This window comes from Rhea pennata, chromosome 4 (assembly GCF_028389875.1).
Source record: "Rhea pennata isolate bPtePen1 chromosome 4, bPtePen1.pri, whole genome shotgun sequence".
NCBI lineage: Eukaryota > Metazoa > Chordata > Aves > Rheiformes > Rheidae > Rhea > Rhea pennata.
Window position 1 is genome coordinate 38,171,710 of NC_084666.1, and position 16,314 is coordinate 38,188,023.

The 16,314-nt window shown below is 35.0% G+C and overlaps 1 protein-coding gene across 1 annotated transcript in view; it reads left to right on the forward strand.

The window, feature by feature from the left end:
- The window catches only part of VEGFC (vascular endothelial growth factor C), a 77,835-nt gene extending 64,282 nt beyond the window's left edge, over positions 1-13,553 (forward strand). Inside the window, exons 4-7 of the mRNA XM_062574670.1 lie at positions 4,079-4,230; positions 8,291-8,400; positions 8,649-8,979; positions 13,074-13,553. Of these exons, the coding sequence (XP_062430654.1) occupies positions 4,079-4,230; positions 8,291-8,400; positions 8,649-8,979; positions 13,074-13,188 (708 nt within the window). The 3' untranslated portion in view covers positions 13,189-13,553. The remainder of the gene's footprint in view (positions 1-4,078; positions 4,231-8,290; positions 8,401-8,648; positions 8,980-13,073) is intronic.
- The last annotated feature ends 2,761 nt before the right edge of the window (positions 13,554-16,314 follow it).

Here is a 16,314-nt window from a genome sequence, read left to right on the forward strand (position 1 = left end):
ATTTCATATTTAACAATTTTTTCAAAATAGTGAACAAAAAAGACTCTCCCTGAAAAAACTGCCCAAATCCGTGCTGTCTGAACTTCTGTTCTTCTGGGGATTGAAGTTCATTCTTTAGGGTCTTCTGTCCTGAATATCTGTTCTTTAGGTGTCAGCCCCTGAAGGATAGGTCTGAAGGAAATATTTTTTCTCTACTGCCTGTAGTATGTATCAGTTCAATCCTTACTACGATTTGAAGCAGAAAAGAGAGGGAAGATTTGGCCCTTTAAGAAGCAATTCCTTTACTGCATCAGCCCATCTGTCCATCTAACATCTCTCTTCTCCAAGCAGCCCAAGAGGTACCCACATGGGCAGCAGCAGCCACCAACGGGGCCAGAGAAGAAGGCAGCCAAGAGCTGGTCTCACACACAGATGCTGTGCTGCATTTTTCTAGATATTGACATATGGCTGTTATATGTGGCCAAGCATGCCCCATAGTGACCACAGATGTTGGATTCATGGTAGAGATTAACAAATGATAAAGGATAAACTAAAGATGCTATTAAAAAAAAAAAAAGAAGAAGAAAGAAGCATTACTGAAGGTCAGATCTTATCTAAATGAAATGCCTTGTAAGATGTGATGATGCAAAACCAAATTACAAATATACAGTTTATTCACTTTCACTTCAACAGCTTAAATAGATTTGAATAGATGGTGTTATCACAGCCAAGAGCAGAATGTAGACTTGTTTTAGAACGGATCTTGTTTTAAAATATCAGCCATTATATAAACAGAATTATACTGAGTATTAAACACACATTTTCAGTGACAAATACTTTTCAGAAATTTATTTCTTGTGAACACTCTGCTTGATATATATTTTTTTCCTCAGAAAAGAAATATAAATATCTGCTTTTTGAGTTTACATCAGAATGTAAGATACTAATAGCATGTGCAAACAGAAATTGTAAGAATATTGCCAATATTCAAACCCCAGTATCTTACCATTTGCTGCAAAGAAAATAGATCTAGCTTATATTCTTTTTCAAAATGCTAGTTCATGTGTAATCTCCACCACTTACCAAAAGTGAAGACAAGAAATGTAGTATCAAATTTGATATAGTCTAATTTCTAACATAAACGCTTGGTTTTGTTCTGTTGATCCTATGTGTGAACAGTAACTATTTGCAGGTGACATAAAATACGTTACTGTTAACGGAATTCAGCTGAATGAATTGAAAGTAATTCTCCAAAGTCAAGGAAGTTAGTCGAGCTTTACACGGTTTAAGCAGGCTTTTTCTGCATTGTATTACTGACGCTTTGAGAATAATTGTTAGCAATTTTTGCCTCTAAACAGACACCTTTCATAGTTTAAATTAAAGATAAATGGAGATGGAGATGAACCTTGTTTCATGTTTCAGCTCAGAGTTGATAGGTCTTGCTCAAAGACTGTTACTGAAATTTCTCGTAGTGTTTTTGTGCAACTCCTCCAGAGGACTTACCGGACTGACAGGGACCTCTTTGGTCCTGGCAGCTTAAAATTGTTTGAAAACTCCTGTACTGCCCTCTCTGGCACTCCAGTGTTTGTTATAATTTGCAGCCTGGCAAACTGATCCTAGCCCAGGAATAGAGGAAGTACAAAACAGGCCCTCTTTTGCTAATCTGCTACAGATTGGTTGATGCAAAGAGTCATGCTTACCTTCAGTTACTATAGGGAGAACTGATGAAACTCAGTAGTTTTTATTTCTGCTTCAGAGAAGGAAGATCATGCTGTCCTTGAGAACACAGAAAGAATAAGATTCTTTTTGGACATATGATATTATAATTAAATCCATGCTGTTTTTTCTGCTCCTCACATTCATATACATCTATTAAGAATCAGTGTTCTTGCAAGATATTTAGTATATTAAAATCTTTCACATCTATAAATTATTATATGGACACATTTTTCAAAGAGGCCTCAACTGCGATGCTGTTCTTCTGAAAGCACAGTTTTTAAGAAGAGGTAGAGTTCTTGCATGTGTAGGTGCATTGTGGCACCAGTCTTTAAAGATCAGTATTTAAAAAGCAGAAGCGCAAAGAACTTTACATGTATTTTTTGAAATCTGTACTATATGCACAAATTAAAGCTATTTTACAAAAACATGATCCTTTCTACCCCTTAAAATACAACAACGCCCGCCACCTCGTCCCCAGCAATTTGCTGGCTAGTTTGTGCATTTAGTGCATTGTAACGCTACAGTGTTACAATAGGTGAATATTCTAGTGAAATGCATAGGTACGTAAAGCAATGGTCATATAAAATATTAATAGAAAAAATGATAGCTCTGGGTAATGATCGTTGCTTTTCTTGGATAAGACATATTGGTAAGGACAGCTTTGGTGATTAATTAGAAAGAACTTTTATAATAGATAAGGACAGAGGAGCCAATACTGTTTGGCAAGCCAAAGAGGATTAAACAAATAATAAAAAGTTGATAGACTCTTTCCAGAGGTTTGTTTTGAACTTAGTGAAAACCCTGGAGATTTGTCTGGTGATAATTATGTTTGAAAAAAGCAGACTTTTGCTTAGAAATCATTTTATTAGCACAAATCTTTAAACTTAAAAGATTTAATCTTTAAATCTTGTCCTATTATCTTATTAATGCCTCTGAGGACCAAAATTTTAAGAAGGTTATTTATTTTGCAACTGAAGCAGGAATCCAAATGTTAATATGCTTTGGCTAGAAGTCCTTCTAACTAGCAAGAGAAATTCTTTCCATGGTAGCTCCCTGGATAGACAGTTTTTCCTCTGTACTTGGAAGATACAGGAATTTTTTTTCAGTTTTTGTTCTCCTTCTACAGAGGTAAATGTGTATCAGTTTGCATTTTCAGAAATTCTACTGAAAAAACAATGTTTAAAACTGATAGAAGAGCAGTTGTATTTTCTAACATTTTCTACACAGGCAGAGTAAAAATACTGTTTGTTAACAAAAAAAAAAGGTATAGCAAAAATAATAGCATTGCAGTGTTCTGTAACAGAGTAAGACGGCAATTTAATATCTTTCATGATTCAGTTCTCGTATGATGACACTTCCCACGTTAAATATTTTTAAAGGTCCAGTCACTAAATACTGCCAAAAATGCCTACTGAACAGGTAGTTCAGGCATGACAGTGGTAAAAGCTTCGTCACAGGCTGCACAATTGTCCTTTCACTTTGTGTGTATTTGATGAATATATATGTTCACTTGCATATATCAGTGCAGGATCCTGTTTTCAAGACATGCAAGTAGATATGCTTTGTATTTTGAATTATTTAAAATTGTCGGGGTTTTCATTACATTTGCATGCTGCTTCTGTGCCATAGCATGAAGGTATTGATTATAAAGTGTAATATTGCAAATAAATTTTACCAAAAACTTAATGTGTCATGATATGCAATCCCATCAACTGAAACTGGAATAAAAAAACATAGATAATATTTTTTAAAATACTTAAATTCCCAGAAGATGCAGAAAGGTTCTCAAATATATTTGGAAAGAGGGTGTACACCTAAATGGCAGTTGGGCACTATTATGTTATTTAACACATGACAAAAAAATGAAGTGTTTTTTGGGGTTTTTTTTGTTGTTGTTGTTTTAGAATTTGACGTATTTGTTCTCACTTTTAAGGAAACGACCAAGATTTGAATCTTAGAAGGAAATATTCTTAATTTGACAAAGTAAATGTCCTGAGTTAGATTTCTGCCTTTTTGGATGGCCGTAGAACCTTCCAGATAAAGTTTTGTCTTTAAGAAAGATCGCCAGTTTGAAAGTCACGCTCTCTTGAAGAATGAGTTCTTTGTACATTTTCCTTTTTTTAACACTTTTAATTTAAATGCATAGTGAGCAAACAGGCAGGCAACCGGGCAGCATGTCAGTGGGCATAACATAGTTACTGTGTTCGTTTTGTACATAACGAGTACTTAGTAGCGTAACCGTAGACGCTGCTGAACGGTGGTAGGGAACAAAACCCCCGAATTAACTTCCTTCTAGCTTTTTTTGTTTGTCATTATACTGTTTTTAGTTTTACTGTTTCTGATCTATAAACAGTTCTCTTTTTTCCCTTCTCTTTTGTAGCTCTTTGAGATTACAGTGCCGCTCTCTCATGGCCCTAAACCTGTAACGGTCAGTTTTGCCAATCACACGTCCTGCCGATGCATGTCCAAGCTGGATGTCTACAGACAAGTTCATTCTATCATAAGACGTTCCTTGCCAGCAACGCAAACGCAGTAAGTGCAGACCTGGTCTTTCCTCTCGTGTCGTGAGCAAGCTTAAGAAATTAGATTTAAAATAATGTTCAAAGCTTTCACAATTAGGCTAGGTCAACTTATATACACTAGTAAAAGCAGAATGCAAAGTTTTATAAAGAAATTAATGTTTTACGTGGAAAGAATATTACTAAAATAATTCAGACAGTGCCTTTTATGCAGTTGTATAAACTGGAGCTAGGTCATTTAAAAATCAAAAGGAATGTTACGAGATTTTTTTTCATGGAAAGAGCTACAATGTAGTTGAGGCTTAGAGAAAACATGTAAAATAATTTTATATAGCAATATAAAATTATTCAAAGATGTGCGTAAGCAGTGAAATACCATGTAACTGGAGGTATGAATGACAGCCAGATTCTGAAGGTCGTTATTCATCTTACTCATTCCTGTCCACCGAAATTACCACTGACTTTAATATGAATTTGCCATTGGTATATGGATCTTCAAATTTAGCAACTTATATATTCTGCCTGCAAAATGTGATACTATGATGATCAAGTCAATAAATGCTTCAGACCTTCAAAAAGGATAAAATCAACTTCTTCACAAAACAATAAATAAATCAAGAAAAGCTATCCAAAAATACTTATTGTTGGAAGTAAGGAGTGCTCAACATTTCTCTCTCAAACTATGTTTTCTTGTGAGCAGCTGTTAAAGAGGGAAAAAAAAAGTTCTTAAGGAATCTTTAACTAAAGAGCTTTCTGGACATTTCCACATTCCAGAAGTGAGTAAGTGAGAAGGGGAAATAAAAATTTAGTGTGCAAACCAGAGAATTAGCATATAGATTTGGAATGGGAACATAACATTCAATTCTTTTTTCTTTCAAAATCTTAAAAATTAAACACACAAGAAGTCTACCACTGAAGTAATTGCTATTAAAAAGCTTAAAGAACTCATGCCCTTCATTTTAGATGGAGTGGTGATTTCATGATGTGTAGATATTTAGTAGAACAAAAATATACAACAGACAGTTGCAAACAGTTGTTTTGTAGAAGAACCAAGGGCTAGAAACTGAACTGGAGTTAATTATATGCATTTTTAATTAGGCAAATGAATAGGAAAATGTCTGCAGAAGTTAGTTCTTCCTATATTTTCATGCAGTTCAAGTCTGGGTGTTTTCTGACATGTGCTGTAGCTAAACACAAATTATATTATATTTCAACTGACATTGAATTTCTTTATCAAACTGTGGGTCATAAACAGTGGACTGGAAATAAATCTATTAGTAATTAATTGCCCAATTAACAGATTATAAAAATGAAAACTCTCAGGTAAATAACGAAGTCAAATCACGCTGACTGTTGGCAACTTCTCCGTTCTTGCACAGTGAAAGCAGTTGTAATTACTACTGCAAGTGTTTACTTCAGCCAGAAAACTGTTAACTCTCTTTAAATTGCAAATAACAGCTCAGTTACCTTTAGACAGGGAAGTAAGCACAGATACAGGGGGGCTTTGACCAGTATGTACATCAAGTAGATGCTTTGTGAGTAAGGACTCACGCCTCAAAACGCTGAGAAATATTAGATCGGAACATATAAAGGCTTTTTCTAGTACTAGCACCGTCTTTAATATTTAGAATCTAGAAGCACTCAGGAGGGTTTTTTCCCCTGTTTTCTTTTTAAAAGCCTTATTTTAAAAGGATTTTAAGCTTAAAGATATTTAGTCTAAAAATGCTGATAGGATAGAATCCACTCAGGATTCCTAATTTCCATAGAAAGGTCTGGGTTCGATTCAGGTATTTAAGTATCAGTGGCATAATCACAGAAGATCTGCATAGTTCCAGTCTAGCCCAGAGTATTCACTGACCTTACTCTCATCCTTTATGTATGGGATTGTATGCTAGTGAAAATGTCATACAGCCAAAATCGTGGAAATCTATCTTTTTGTCACAGTGGCAGATCTGCATGTGTACATGTATTAATCTACATGCTCACTTTAATGGAGGTATAGTAATGTCTTTCCTGCATGTTATTCATTGGAAAGAAAAGGCTAAGAGTATAGCCACTGTCTTTTTTTTTTTTTTTTTTTTTTTTTTTTTTTAATAGTAACACTTGGGATCTGATAGGAATTCAAGACTGGATTACACCTTGGCACAGGCATACATAAGAAAGAAGAGAAAAATAACATGCTAGATAGTATAGAAAGAGTGGATCATTTTTTATAACCGAGTAAGCTTTAGAAAAAAAAATTATGCATGGCTTGATCATGAGAATTAAGGTCTAGCTCTTTGTCCTCTCCCCTCCCATTTTGTTCTTCTTTTTTCCTTCTAAAAAGTAGTAGCTACCTTCACATATTTTTGGGGCTCAGGCATGTTGGTTCGTGTTAACCAGTGTTTCAGAATACCTCCTGGATTAATCTTGACTTGTACTCCTCTGTTTATGTAGCATTTTGTCAAGAGATGCGATTGAATTAGAAAATTGTCAATTTTTGCTTTAGAAGCTTGGCAAATTTTTTGCTTAGGCCTTCATTATACATCACATAGGTCAAAGTTTCCATGATGATCTTTTCCCCATGTTGTTACAGATGGGCATATTTTAGTTGTGGTTTGAATGTATGGTGTACACAGTATTTCCCTCTCTTGCATATTGAGAGCCACATAACAAGTTAGCATAATTTTTTTCCCCAAGTTGACAATGACTTGGAAAGAGATAGTGAAATTTTTTGCAGTGTTATGCCTCTGATCCTTTTGGCCCTCTCAAACTTTCCTAAAATGTGGTGATAAATTACTTAAAAATTTGAGCCATATGAATCTTCCCTTCTGTAATCTTCAGTGCTAGCCACCAGGGTAGAATATGCAAGCAAGAAGTTCCTTTTGCTTATTTTATAGATTCGTGACATTGAAATACATAGAGTTCTCTTTGAGTTCTTTGCTAACTTGATCTTGTTATGAACATATTATGGTTCATATATGCTTGATGTTTTCTGTATGGTGTCACCTCTGGCTGCCTTTTGTATTTAGTTTAAAACTTGCCTGGCTATAGCCAGGCTACTCTGGGTTTGCGTTGTTTTTTAAACAGAATACATTAATATCTCTGTAAATTCTCTGCACGATTTCCCTAGCAAAAACAAGAGATAAGAAAAAGAACACACGTGCCCAGAGGAAAAGTAGCCAAATGAGGGAGCACAAGTGAGATCATTAGCAGAAAGAAATGAGAATTGACAGCTTGATAAAACATGAGGCATTGCAGGGTAACGTTAAACTACAGCAGTCATTACAGACAAAAAACTGTTTAATGTGGTGAAGGGGAGTGGTAGACCTGATAATCAAGGAAGAATGTCCTAGCACCTGCGTTTCTGAATGATGAGTAATGTTGCTCCTCAGGGAAATGAAAAGAAAAAAAAAAAAAAAAGAGTACAATGTATGTACTGTTTTAACAGATGAGAATATTAGGAGTAACTACGGAAACAGTACATAAATGACTGGATGCAGGAAATTAGGCATGACACATTAAAACCTGTAAGGTCACCTTTGGTGATAAAGAAATTGCAAGTGAGAAAGAGCAAATAGTATACATGAATATTCTTTTTGTGGTGGACCTACTAGTTGAGTACAGTCATCATTTAAAAAGAGATCCGCTGTCTTTTGATGGTTCTTTGTATGAAAGCATTTTTTTACTACAAAAAGCAATGTAGAAATTTATGCCTGTTAGCACCTATTTGGTACACAAGTAATATTTACGCTGGTCTATTTTGTATTTAAGGTTTACATTTAAGAGTTAAATCTGTTACTAACCTACATTAGGAAATCACCAGTAATAGTTTCTACAAGCTAAAACTTAAATTCTACTTAGCTAAAACTGGAACTGTGAAAATGTGACTTCAACAAATGGTTGAAGACTTCTGAAGTGGGGAGAACCTCAGCTGATAATAGATTTGACAGGAGCAGAAAATGAAATTATGAATGAACTCAAGTTTTGCAGAAGATTTTTGTAATGGAAGGGAGTACATGTGATCAGTGGCTACAGCTGACTTCCTCTTGAGTTCTTATGGTAATATATTAACAGTATGTTTTATTCCATAGGTGCCATGTGGCAAACAAGACCTGTCCAAAAAATCATATCTGGAATAACCAAATTTGCCGATGCTTGGCACAACATGATTTTGGTTTCTCTTCTCACCTTGGAGATACTGGTAGGTAGTTTTACTTAATGTAGTTCTGTGTTTTTATTTACCCATAGGAGGAATAAAAACTCTGAAAATTAAATAGTAAAATGTTTTTCTTTTTTTAATGCTACTACTGAATGTTTCCTCTCTTTTGAATTATGTTTGTTCTTAAAACACTTTCCCAGGTATGACTGATATTATTTCTTTACTTTGATTGTGGACAGAGATAAAGTTAAAATTTTGATAATTACGTAACAACTTTGCCTGATTTCTAGACACTTCCGAAGGATTCCATATTTGTGGACCAAACAAAGAGCTGGATGAAGAAACCTGTCAATGTGTCTGCAAAGGAGGTGTGCGGCCCTCAAGCTGTGGACCTCACAAAGAATTAGATAGAGCATCTTGTCAGTGCATGTGCAAAAACAAACTTCTCCCTACTTCCTGTGGGCCCAACAAAGAATTTGATGAAGATAAGTGCCAGTGTGTATGTAAAAAAACCTGTCCTAAACATCAGCCACTAAATCCTGCAAAATGCACCTGTGAATGTATAGAATCTCCAAATAAATGCTTCTTAAAAGGAAAAAGGTTCCATCACCAGACATGCAGGTAACCTAAGTCTTTAACCTTTTCATTGTTTTCAGTATAAAATTTTAGCTTGTGTTTATTAGCTGTGTTGCTGAGTCACGTCATAGCCATAAGTAAACCATGAACTTCTCTTTAGTTATCTTCTATAACTTGTATCATCTCTAAAAGGAAACAAGTAGGCAGAATAAATATTTTAAAGTATATTTAGTTTCTTGTAATCTCTCTTATTAGTACTTAATGTATTTTTTTCCTAATTAATTCAATCTCATGGTAAGGATGTGCTATAAATTCAAGCCCCTGTTTTTTATGCTATTTAAAAATCCCACTGTATTTTCTACAAGAACTGAATATTGCAGTTCAGAAAATTAAAATGCTCCTAACTAGATTTCAGGAGTTAGTTCTAGAGATCCCATCATTCATTTTACTTCCTTAAGTTTTCCATATCCTTTGTTTCCTTCAGATGCTACTAAAGATTTATGAGTGCATAACAAGTCTTGCGGTTCTGGGAGACTTCTGTGGAAAAGTAGACATATATAACCCTAAAGTATAATGTTCACATTTATCCTTTAAAATGGGATTTTGTCAGACAAAAAACACTGCAATTTCTTTATATATCACAGAAGTTTTTCTTTCCATGACTTCTACACTCATAGCAGTAGCAGTCTATATACAAAAACTGGAATAACTTTAGGTTCTAAAAAACAAACAATTTTATTTCTTCTTCATATAACTTTACTGAGGTAGGTTTTATATATATATATACATAAATACTACCTTATCACCAGGGGCCACCTCAGCTTACTATAAAACAAAAAAAATCATAGCGGTGTACTAATGTGCATTTTCAACAGTGCTACACATACAAGCCACTATTTAAAATAACATTCACAACTGGAAAAGTTAGATATTTAAAAAGCTAAGAAATGCTATAATAAATATCTGATACCACTGTTATTTAATTAATGACTTAGTATTTTATGGAAGGAATTGAACCAAGCTTTCTCTGTGTTGTGGTTGAACGCTATAAAGAGCTTGAATCTCTTTCTTGCTTCCAGGTTCAGTATGACATAGGATACTTTTTGGTATTCCTCTTTTCTAAGCACTTCTTTGTACTGAGAAAGAGAGGAAGAATCATATATAGTGCAACTCTGTTGCTCTACGCTAGACAGTAGCAATTACAAAGATAATAAAATATGCAATCCCTCCTCCTTAAGAAAGGACTCATCACAGGTTTCTCACATTTTGGCTCTGTCCCAAGTCTTCTGTAAAAGGAAGAGAAAAGCCCCTGCAACCTCCCATTTGTCTTTTGAAAGAAAGATCTCTACTGTTATGAGAGCAAGTAACTGGAAGTGCCTCTGCCTAACTTTGTATAAGATGCCTAAGAGCTAGAGCGGAGCAGGATCTTGTATCTGCATCCTGGGTAGCTCCCTGTGCAGAGGGCTAGTTGTTCTAGATTCTGGTTATGAAGCACCTAAATTTTTCTGCATTGTACACAAAGTGCCTGGTTCTAATGTTAGCCTCTAGTCTAGAGGATGAAAATGAAAAATTGTTTACAAAGTACAGTCTACACACACCTACACCCACCTCTTCTTAAAATATATATATATATATATATCCTGGCTGTTGATACTGACAATCATGATGAGGGCAAGCAGCACTAAAGGCAACATTTCTACTTTAGCTTCATCTGTGGAGGTCTTAGAACCTCCAGAATCTCAAACCCAGGTGTTCAGTAGCAAAATCACAGTTACTAACCATAGAGAAAGTTAGAGCAGCCCAGCCACCCAACCTATCTCAACAAAACAGACATATGCTACATGGAAGAACTCCATAAACAACATTCAGCCTCATTCTTTGGAGAGACCTGGTCTCTGTTCAGCAGAGTCTTCTAAGGAAGCCACATTTAGTTACAGTGACTGTAGTACTACCCTGTGCTACCACCCTGTGCTACCACCTCAAAAACTGATTTTGGCCAGTTTTGACAGGTACTTAGCTGCAAAGCCTTTTAGAAGAGAAAAGATGTTTCTTGTTCTGCTGCAGTGCCTTGACTGAGGGGAATACTGCAGTAGTCTGAACTTGGCTGCTGTTAGACACCAAGAAACTCATGTGGGATAGATGCTTTATACTCATCAACTGCTGCAAGGTTACACTGAAGTTCAGAATTCACTAAGAGGCACAGATCCTAAAGAAAGTAGACTCCTCGTATTTCATGATTGCACAACTGTTTTTCATAATGTCCAAGTGTCATAGAAGGGGAGGAGAGCTTGGCTTTAACTTTCATTTTTCTTTTTTTCTTTTCTTTCATTATACTGTCATCCAGTACCTCAAATACTCTATCTTTCATGGCAGAGATAGGCAAAAGTGAGTTCAGTGTTGGATCCATTACATCTCTATAGAGTACTTTTTGCTGAGTACAAGCCTCTACTGATTTCCCATTTGCTCACAGAGTTCCTCTGACAAATAGATGGAAGATAGTACAGTCCGCTTGCATTCACTGTCTCTGTCAAGTGTCAGTGTGATTTTTGTTGGCTTTCACTACTGTTTTCAGAACTTTTTTGGACAAAAGATCAGTAGGGGCTTTGAGAGATTTCCTTGAGTTGTTACTCTGATCCCAAGTATCTATATTAAGAGTTACTACACCTAGCACAAAGTACTAGTACACTAGCACATAGTACTCTCAAATAAGTCACACCAGTAAAATAACCTATGATTAAAGACAGTGAGTATACTGGAAAAGATATGACTAATTAATAAGTGCCATGGTTTTTGTCTTCCTCAATCCTGATTGCTTTCTTCATTTCCATGTTCATTGGTTAAACTAATTGGCTTGAATGAACATGACTGTAATTCAGATCTCATATCATAAATAAATTATTACAGAGTGGCAACTTGGTATCCAAAATAAGCATGCAACATATTAACATATCTGCAACAATAATAAGAGTAACCACATGCTTGAAACAAAGAAATTGCCTAGGGAAAAGGATACTGAAAATGCCTCAGTATACTATTCTGTAATGTCTTTAAACTGAAGTAAGTATGAGTTATCATAATAGATCATAATATCAGTGTTTCACAAATATATTATTTAAATACAAGTTTTAAGTATAACTGTGTTGAAATTTGAAACATATACTTTTCTCCTTTGACTCAGTGCCAATGTCTGAAAAAAGCTCAGACTTGTACTTTGTCGCCATTACACACCAGAAAGTATTTAGCATTGTTGTTGTAAGGTTATTTTAGGTCAAGTTGTTGTTTTAATAGGAAAAAAAATAAAAAAAAAGGAAAAGGGAAGAGGTGTTTAGGGAAACCACAGATAATATATTTGTGTAGCTTCTATTTTTCAAGTCATATAATCTGTGAAGAAAAATTCTCCTGAATTTTAAGTAGATGTGATTAGTGGTTTAATTATCTATTTCAATTTAGTTTAGTTTATTTAAGTAGATCCTATTTCTGTCCTTTCTCTGTTAAGATTTATCAGAAACATGCAGACTCTGATCCTACTGCAGAATGGAGGTAGATGTAATATGAAGTATAGATGCATCTGTCTCCATTGAACTCAGTGAGGATCTCTAGGAGTTTAAGTACGTTCTCATTTTCAAGATCAGGATCATTGTGCAACAAATGTATATAAACGGCTGTTGTATTAGCTAATAAGACAACAAACAGTCCTGGCAAAGAAGATGGTAGATTTGATTACCTGCTCATTCTGGATTGTCCTGTCATGCCCAGGTAGCTGGGCACTATGGGCTGGGTACTGTGAGCCAGTAGCTCATAGTAAGCTGACTGCAGTACAGAAAAATATTACTGTGTTTCCAAAATAAAAAACCTTGATATGTTACTCAAGATTAATACCACCAGGCAGTACTTTAAAAATATTAATATATCTATGAAAACCCTGTATTTCTACTTAGTAACATTCTTGAGTCTCGTTAGTAAAGAATAATCCAAATAAAAGTGTTGTAAGAATATAAACAGAAGTTGAAAGATACGTATTCACATGAATAAAATTACATGTTCCTTAAAGCAATGGCATCCTAAATGCCATAGGTTTATATTCCAGGTTAATATAAATGATCACATTCTATTAATGCCCATTTTTTTCATTTCCTTAGTTGTTACAGACCACCGTGTACAGTTCGAACGAAACGCTGTGATGCTGGATTTTATTTCAGTGAAGAAGTGTGCCGCTGTGTACCCACATACTGGAAAAGACCACTTATGAATTAGTGAAGAGAGCACTACTTGCTATTTTGGTGTACATTTTTCCATTAGAACAAAAGAACAGAAACTTTGCTAATATTTGGAATTAAATGTTCACCAGAGACCCTGTGGGGCTTTCAGAGACAGATACATTATGCTTTTCTCAAGATGTGGAAAGCAAATGTAGAAAATAACTGGGGTCCATGTTTTGTAAAGAACTCAGTAAGGACTTATTTTCTGCCAATGACCAAACAGCCTAGGTTCTCCTTCTTGTGATTTTTTTTTTTAAGAGATAATGACTATATAATTTATTTCCACTAAAAACATTGTGCAGCATTCCTGTTTATAGCAGTAACAATTGTTAAAGCTCACTGTGATCAATATTTTTATATCATGCAAAGTATGTTTAAAATAAAATGAAAATTGTATTATATAACGGTGAGAATGTCTGATCAACTGTCCATAGAAAGGAACTACAATTCAACTATATTACTAGACTTCAAAAAGGAGAGAAAGAGGGACTGAGAGAAAGCACTTTTACAAACAGAGGTATAATTGAGACCACAGTCACTTTTTCATACCTGTTTTATGTGTAGCTTGAAATATAGTTATACCTTTCATGATCCACTGAATTTGTCTTTAGAATGAAACTAGCAAAGCAAATATAAGTAATAACTAATGAAAACACTGGAGATCATGTACATTGCCCCAAAATAAGGACTATGTTTAAAGGCCAGCAGCAGCTACTGACATTCCAATACGCGTACCATTTATTTTATTACCTGTTAGTATTCCTTAAGAGTAATATAAAATGATAGACTGAAGGTTGTTAACGTGAAAATGGAAATGTCAGCTATCAGTGTTGTAAAATTTAGAACTAAATAATTCAGGATGCTTCAGTGCAGCTTTACTCTTTCATCTAGTCTATCACATGATCTTGGTCAACAGTGTGTGTGTGTGTGTGTGTGTGTGTGTGTGTGTGTGTGTGTGCACGCTAAAATACTTTTGAAGGAAAATAATTTACATTGCACTGGGACTACGAAAGGACTGCCACCAGTCCAATACGGATTGACCTAATCTCTGCACAAAAAGTTGTCAAGACTTCTCTTTATCGGGGGAAGGTTAAATCAAACATCTACAGCTCTAAAAAGAGGTAAGATTTTTTAACTTGTAGGGAATGAGGAATATGCATAAACAATCTAGTCTGAATTAAAATACTTCAGAATTTAGAAGTTTTGAAATTATGCAGACTTTACTGGGTGCAGAAATGGAACAAGCAAAACTGCAGAGCAAGATATTTGGAATAGCAGTAAGCAAATATTTTTGGAGATCATTATTCTAAAGTGCTGGTTCTGAGTACCTGTTTCTAGAAGCATCGTTAATAAAATGGTAACTATTACTATTCCCTGGAAAGGTAGCAGTAGGGGTTGCTTTTCTAGATTCTTGCAAATTTAGATACCAGAATTCCTAAAAGTGGGTAAAAGCTACTTTCAGTTACCATTGTGGGTTGAGACTGGTGTAATAAGTAGGCAAGATGAGAGTTCAAATTCCACTGTTTGCTTAGGGTCCCCACAGTTCTTCCTAAGCAGCCAGCTGCTTATTATGCAAACAGGCTAAAGTTTAAGTGCACAAATACTGAGGAATGTCTTTATCATTATGTTGCCTCAGCAGTCAGATGCGGGGATGGAACTGTGGATGACAACCGAGCAGCTGAATACAACTTTATGTTAATACAACAACACACAATTTCCCATCAGTTGTATTATTAGTCATGCAAATCATCAGGGTCTACACTGTCAACACCAATCTAGTATCACGCATTTAATGGTCAAAACTGTGTTCAGTATTACCTGAAGATCCAGACATCCACGTTTGAATGTGTAGTGCTTGCAAGAAGCATAAAATCTCAAGTAAACAGCAAACTTTAATCAGGTCTCAACAAAACAAAGGGTGTATGAAGCGCCCAAAATAAACTCACTGATTTCTATACAAGGTAAATATTCAAGAGGAAGGGTGGAGAGAAGACAAAACAAATTCCTGAAACCAGGAATACAGGCCAAGTAAGCCAAATTTAATACATATAATATGTACCTGTGATTAAAATGTAGGAAGTGAAAGCAGAGCAAAATTGCATTCTAACAAGAAATTGCATGTGGATTATAAAAAGTCCACTTTATATTTTGTACAAATGAAAAAGTACTAAACTGAGCAATGCTTTCACTTTACATCTGAACTACTTGAAAAGATTTCATTAAGATAGAGCTAATGAAACCATTCTGGCTAAGACAACAGTCAAATTTCTCCTGAGCACGTTACTATACTCCGAGATCCTAAACCCCGTCATTTTAGAGTTTGTAGTCCTAGAGGATAAGGTAGGGGCTGGGATGACAGAGAGTTAAAAAAAAGAATGAGAGCATGGAGTAGAAAACTCCAACTTTATTGCAAACATCAGCATTCAGTAAGAATAACTTTCTTCAACGCATTTTTTTTCAAATGATTAACTTTACAAGATAGGCTATGAGTGGACTGTTGAGCCTAAACGATACAAATCACTAAGTAAAACTAACACGTACAGAAAGCAAAGACCTGACTTTGAAAAGATACCACAAATCAGGCTTCTGTCTGGGCAAGTGATTAGCAGCCATCCTCACAGATATGCAGAGGAGTAGACTAATATATGCAAGCAGTTGATTACATCTTTTGGTAATCAGGTTTTCCAGTTCTGCTTTACCCCAAAGTACATATTTTTTTTACACCCACAATAACAAAATATACCACAATTATCACTAGTATAGGCTACCAATTATCCATTCTGTGATCTAAAATGTGATTCTGTTTCTCTCAGTGCTGTCACAAAATCATCTTTATGCTTTTCTAAGGAAGAAAGGGAAAATTTAGAGTAGAAGTACTATCTTGCACCATTTAAGTAGCTAATAGATTTACACCATTTTCAGTTTTGAGGTGCTATTTAATTATAATCTCCTTGCAATTTTCATCTAATTTCAGTTATCAGTTTAGTACTCTTATTTAAAATAAATAAGGATAAAAATATACAGCCTAAAAGAGTATCTCAAAATAGTGGTCATAAGTCTGTATAAAAGTTTTTCTACATTCACTCTAAATAAAAAGTTTATATTATGATCTGTGTAAAAT